This window comes from Chaetura pelagica, unplaced genomic scaffold (genome assembly GCF_000747805.2).
Source record: "Chaetura pelagica isolate M959 unplaced genomic scaffold, ChaPel_1.0 scaffold622, whole genome shotgun sequence".
NCBI lineage: Eukaryota > Metazoa > Chordata > Aves > Apodiformes > Apodidae > Chaetura > Chaetura pelagica.
In genome coordinates this window covers 40,957-47,538 of record NW_009952489.1, presented here as the reverse complement: position 1 = coordinate 47,538, position 6,582 = coordinate 40,957, and the positions used below count along the sequence as shown (strand labels likewise).

Below are 6,582 nucleotides of genomic sequence, written 5' to 3'. Positions count from 1 at the left end.
CTGTCCCTCCTCCCCCCAGCGGCACAGGGGGACAGGGAAGGGGCTTTCCGGCCACTTGGTCACTCGCTGTTTCCAGCTGCTCCTTCCCCGGCATGGGGAGGACTCCTCACAGCCTTCCCCTGCTCCAGCGCGGGGTCCCTGCCACGGGAGAGAGTCCTTCAGCAACCCTCCGACAGGAGTCCCTCCCTGTTCCCCCTCAGGAACAGACGCTGCAGCGTGGGCTGCCCACAGAGCCACGGGCTTCTTGGGGCTCCACGGGCTTCTTTGCAGGTCCCATCTGTGCCCCCGTGGTCCTTCCCGGGCTGCAGGGGAAACTGTGCTCGGGCACCTGCTCCCCCTCCTTCCTCCCCGCCCTTGGTATCTCTGCTCCAGCGCTGCTCCCACCGCTGCTCTCATTGGGCTCCACAGAGTTCCCCACCTCCCCCTCTCCTCTGCTCTCACGTTTCCCCTCCTTTCATATCTCAGTGGCAGAGGCCCATCCCTGGTCTCTGATGCCTCGGCCTTGGCCAGAGCTGTGGCTGCAGGTTTTAGAGCTGGGGGACCTCACCTGAGCCACCACATCTCATGTCCCCCTCCCCAACACCCACACCAAACCAGTATATCACAGACATCTGACAGGTCTGTTTTCTCACAGGAGGACCCCTACCTCACGCCGGGAGTGGTCGGGGCTGCAATGAGAGAATGCCCAAATTATCTCAAGGAAGGCGGGTGCAGTGGGAGGAGCCGAGTTATCCCAGGAGTGGCTGAGACCCCCAGTACTCCCAAAAGACTCTGCATCAAGTGTCCCCTCACCTCACAGTTTTGAGGTCTCATTGAAATCCCTACAACCTAGTTAAATGTGTATGTGTTGGGGGGGTGTCCAACTCCATGTGTAAACCCCTATTTCACTTTGCACACCATTTTCTTCCAGAGTGAGTGTGATGTGATCCCCACACCACTGAAAACCCTGGAAGTGCCCCGAGGGCAGCCACAGCTTGAACCAAAATGCAGCTTTATCGACCCATTGGAGGATCCATCCATGTGCCCTGAGTGCAGGAGAGCTTTTGGTCATGGCTCAACATTGGTGAAACATCCTCCAATCCATGTTGGAGACCTTGCTGTTGGTGAGGAACCCAGGAAAGGGTGAAGATCCTACCAGCCCATCTCCAGTCATCTATAGAGGCAAAAGGCCCTATAGGTGTTGCCCTGTTGGAGCCACCTTGTGTCTGGTCCCACAGTGACACCCGTACCCGGTGCCATGTCCTACAACTGCCCTGACTGTGGGAAAACTTTTAAGAGAAGATCAAGTTTCACCCGGCACCAGCTAATCCACACAGATGAGAGACCTTTCAGGTGTCAGGAGTGTGGGAAGGGATTTACTCAAAACTACCAATTAGCCCGGCACCAGCGAATGCACAGAGGGGAGAGACCCTTCAGGTGCCTGGAGTGTGGGAAGAGTTACTTCCGTAAATACCGACTAAACCGGCACCAGCAAATCCACACGGGTGAACGTCCCTTTTTTTTGGAAGAGCTTTGCCTGGAACTACTTGCTTATCAGCCATCAACGCATCCACACGGGAGAGAAACCCTACACGTGTCCCCAGTGCCAGAAGAGCTTCAGTTGCAGCTCCAACTTGCGGCAACATCAGCAGCTCCACATGGGTGACCAACCCTACACATGTCTAGAGTGTGGGAAGTGCTTTGCTGTCAAGTCCTCATTAAATAAACACCACCAGACCCACACAGGGGAGAGACCCTACAAGTGTCTGGAGTGTGGGAAGAGCTTCTGTAGGAGCAGCGCTTGGATGTGTCACCAACATGTCCACACTGGGGAAAAACCCTACGTGTGTCCCAAATGCAGGAAGAAGTTTTCGAGCAGCTCAAACCTCAACCGTCACCTCCGGCTCCACACGGGTGAACATCCCTATGCATGTCCTGACTGTGGGAAGAGCTTTGTCTTGAACACTTGGCTCGTGAAGCATCAACGCATCCACACAGGAGAGAGACCCTACACGTGTCCCCAGTGCCAGAAGAGCTTCTGTGACTGTCCCAGCTTGCGGAAACATCAACGGGTCCATACGGGTGAATGACCCTTCAGCTGCTCCCAGTGCAAGAATGGGCTTTACCAGAGAGCAGATCTCATCCGTCATGGCCAGATGCACCTCAGGGATCACTAAGACTGAAGGGGCATGGTCAAGGTCACTGTATTTCCAAAATGAGAGTAAAACAGAGTCTTTATCATGGTGACATTGTCCTCAAGGGAGAAAGGGGATGTGTTGTGAGGGACCAAAGGTGTTTTTTGAAGTGGGAAAAAATACCCTTAGGGAACATTTTAGGGTGAGTTAGTGATGGGCTTTGCAAGGAAAACGAGGAGGCAACAAGGTGGGATTGGGTCTTTCTGAGGTGATGCTGTTTCTTTGAACATAAGCAGCAAAAATGCCTTTGTTCTCTCGGTTGCTGTTTTGGGGTGTTTTAGACCCAAGAAATGTTCTCTGCTCTTCAGTGTCCAACTGGTGTCTGAAAAACTGGGACACATTCAGAAGGATAACTTGAGTCTCGCTACCATTTGGGGGTTGTTTCAGAGATGGGAAAACAGAATCTGGATTTGCTTTGTGTAAACTTTCTTGGCCGGAGCTGTGCAGAGGAGTGTGAGGTGAGCAGTGCTCAGCTGGGCCTTGGACCTGACAAGTGGGCAAGTTGGTGTGGGGTGGGGAGGACAGGCCTGAGTGGCAGGAAGGGAAGTATCCTGTCCTTGTCTGGTTGTTGTCATCCCCAAGTCCCTAATGGCTACAGGGTGGGCTGAGCATGACTTGTGAAATGCAGCCAAGGAAACTACAGGCATTTGAGGGCACATTTTGCACATTCCTGATGTCACTGTTTGACCCGGGTCCGACAACAACACTCTCAATCCCTTCCCCCCGCCACCCAGGTAGGGAAGGAGAGAGAGAAAAAGAGAAGAGACTTGGCTGGATTGAAAACTCATCTACACAGCTTTAATTAAACACTAATGAATTATGTAAGAAAATATATACAATTACATACAAATATGTTCAGATATGTGTAAAAGCCTCTTGCCTCCCCCCACCCCAGCAACTCCCACACCTTCTCCTCAGCTGGAATAGTTCTGAAAGATTCCAGAGTTGCTGGAGAAAGCGGAGAGTGATGAGGGTCACGAGAGCTGGAGCCTGGGGCTTGACAGTGATGGATGGATGGAGTCTCCCGGATGCCGGCCATGGAATTAAGAGAAGGGAAGAAGGAGCAGGAAGGAAGTTGTCTTTTGTGATCTCTGTCCTTCCTCTGAGCTTACGTAGCTTTTATGGAATGGAATATCTCCGGCCAGTTTTGCTGTCTGTCTAACTCAGCCTCCTATGGGGGGTCAGAGATCTCCCTGTAGTGTCTGAGCTGGCAGAGTAAAGATGTGACCTTGAAGACCCAGCACTGAGAAAAACATTCCACTGTTTATTATCATTCCTAGCAGGAACACTCTGAGTAGTTAAAAGAAAGCTTGCTGAAGGGGAAAAAAAAAAATAAAAAATCAGTAAAAGGAAAACTGCCTTCATTGTGGATCAAACCAGGACATTCCACCCCTTATTCCATACCATACATTACATATAGGCTCTATGTTCCACCACCCATTGCCTTTGGTTTAGCTTTCAGCAAACCATTGTACCTTTCAGCTTTCCCTGAGGCTTGTGCATAGCCCGGGATGTGGCAGATCCACTCAATACCAGACTCTTTAGCCCAGTCAGTCACAAGACTGTTCTTGAAATGAGTCCCATTATCTGACTCAATTCTCTCTGGAGTGTCATGTCTCCACAAGATTTGCTTCTCAAGGCCCTGGATGGTATTCCAGGCTGTGCCATGAGGCACAGGAGATGTTTCCAACCATCCTGTACTTGTTTCCACCATTGTAAGCACACAGCACTTGCCCTGGCAGTTCTGAGGCAGTGTGATGTAGTCAATCTGCCAGGCCTCCCCAAACCTGTACTGTGACCACCTCTCCTCATACCACAAAGGTTCCAACCATTTCACCTGCTTATTTGCAGCACGTCTCACAGGCAAGGATCACCTGTACAATAGTGTCCATGGTTACATTCACCCCTCGGTCACAAGCCCATTTGTATATTGCATCTCTGCCCTGATGACCTGAAGTGTCATGGGCCCACCGAGCCAGAAATAGCTCACCCTCGTGTTCCCAGTCTAAGTCTACTTGGAACACTTGAGCAGCCTCATCTGCTTGTTGGTTGTGTCGATGTTCCTCAGTGGCTCCACTCAGAGGCACGTGTGCATCTCCATGATGCACTTTCACTACCAGTTTCTCTATCCAAGCTGCAGTGTCTTTCCACGGCTCAGCAACCCAACCAGGTTGACCTTTTCACTGCCAGTTGTTCTGCTGTCCCTGCTTTAGCCAACCCCACAAGGCATTTGCTGCCACCCACCAGTCAGTGTAGAGATAAGAGTCTGGGCCACCCCTCTGGCTCAGCAATGTCCAAAGCCAGCTGGATGGCTTGGACCTCTGCAAACTGACTCCATTCACCTTCTCCTTCAGCTGCTTGTGCAACTAGTTGTGTAGGACTCCACAGGGCAGCTTCCACTGCTGGTGGTTCCCTGCAAGACGACACGAGCCATGGGTGAAAAGAACAAATTGTGTCCCAGTCTCTGGTAGATGATCAGATGATGGAGCTTCTTGAGCCCGTCTCACCATTTCTTGTGCTGCCATTCCAAAGTGGGTGCCTTCTGGCCAGTCTGGAATTGCTTCTATGATACCTGGATGATTAGGTCTTCCTGTTCGAGCTGGCTGGGAGATTCAAGCAGTCCATTTCCTCCCAGTCTCACTGGTGGCATGATGGGCAGGAGAAAGGTACATGGAGCTCAGCACTGGGAATCTGAGCACCAGGAGGAACTTCAGTGCCCATCAGTTCCCAAGTGGCTCGAACTCGTTCCCATGCTGCAAGTGTCTCCTTCTCAGTTGTTGGCCTGGGAACCTCTGTAGCTGCACCTCCAGAATCCCAAGGGTCAACCTCGAGTCTCCCCTAGTGCTTTCTGCCAGAGGTTTCAGGTAGGACCATTGTGTAGAGCACATGTTTGATGTTCAGATTGGTCCCACAGCCATTGCCTGCACCATCTCCTTTCTGATCTTGCTCAAAAGCTTTCTGGTGGTCAGGACCCCATTGAAAGTCCCTCTTCTTCTGGGTCACCTCTCAGAGAGGTTTCACGTCACTGCAACCAGGAATGTGCCTTCTCCAGAAACCAACAGTCCCTAGAAAGACCTAAGTGTCCTTTTGAGTAGATACTGGGGTCACAGCTGTTATTCTGGTCATCACGTGCATTGGGATCTGGTAACGTCCATCTTGCCATCTGATTTCCAGGAGCTGGATCTCTCCCAAAGGTCCCTTGACCTTCCTTCTTTTGACAGTAAAACCAGCATCCAGAAGAAAGCCACCTCACGCACAGCTGGTCTTGCATCATCATCAAAGCACCCCATGGAAGAGAACATCTGGGCAGGTGCTGCTGGTACAGCCTAAGCAAACCTCCAGGACATCTGTGTGTCATGCGGAATGTCACCAGCACCTGGAAATCCATCTTGCTCACAGATCACCTCACACAGCTGCTTCTCTCAGACACCTGATGTCTCTCTGAAGAGTGGCTGTTCTGCTTTGGTGCCAGTTGATGTCACCCTTGGGGGGGCATCTCCCCCTCACTGCTGGAAGAAGTGGGTCCCACAGGGTGGTGGTTCCCATCTTATGACCAAGTGCTTTATCAATACCAGCATCTCTGGCCAGAGATCCCAACTGCTTGGCTTCTCTCGGCCACATTATGGGTTTCACCATTGGAGCAACCAAGGAAGAAGTCCCTTCACATCAAAGCAGGTGAAGGCCTTTCTCATCAGGTGCAGATCCTTCAGCAAGAAAGGCTGGACAAGGTAATGGTCATCATCTGATTGAGAAGGGCCTGCTGCTCTAGCTGCTTGTTCTATCTGCTATCCCAAGAGCAGCTCCACAGAGCAGATCTTGGCTGCTCACCACATGCTGGGAACATGCTGGTCCAGCAAACACGTTGCAGAAGGTGTCTGTTCAGCTTTCAATCCATCCTTAAATTCAGCAGAAATGTTGCCCACTGCTACCAAAGATATTCCTCCCGTCACAGATGGAATTTTAAATGCTCCCAATGAGTCAGAATTTATAGCCAGGGCTTAAGATCGAGCCCCACGTTGGGCACCAACAAATTGTTCTCCCGGTTTGACTCAGGAGCAGCAACTGAACCAGAGATGAAAATGCTCTGAATCCCCTCCCACCCAGGCAGGGAAGAAGGAGAATGAGGGAGAGAGACTTTCTGGATTGAAAACTAAACTAGACAGCTTGAATTAAACAGTCATGATCAAATAAAAGATGCATAATTCTACACAGGTGTGCAGAAAGTCTCCCCTCAACCTCCTCCTCTCCAGCCTCAACACACCCAGCTCCCTTAGATGCCCCTCAGAAGTTCTGGGACCCCTTCACCCTGATCTCCAGCCCCTCCCCCACATTCTCCTGCCCCTTCCCCACGTTCCTCAGCCATTCCCCCAACTTTTCCAGCCCCTTCCCCTCGTTCTACAGCCCCTCC

At 51.5% G+C, this 6,582-nt stretch overlaps 1 protein-coding gene across 1 annotated transcript in view; it reads left to right on the top strand.

Moving 5' to 3' along the window:
- The first annotated feature begins 1,237 nt into the window (after positions 1-1,237).
- The window catches only part of LOC104398726 (zinc finger protein 850-like), a 24,886-nt gene continuing 19,541 nt past the window's right edge, over positions 1,238-6,582 (top strand). Inside the window, 2 exon segments of the mRNA XM_010008868.1 lie at positions 1,238-1,497; positions 1,499-2,061. Of these exon segments, the coding sequence (XP_010007170.1) occupies positions 1,238-1,497; positions 1,499-2,061 (823 nt within the window).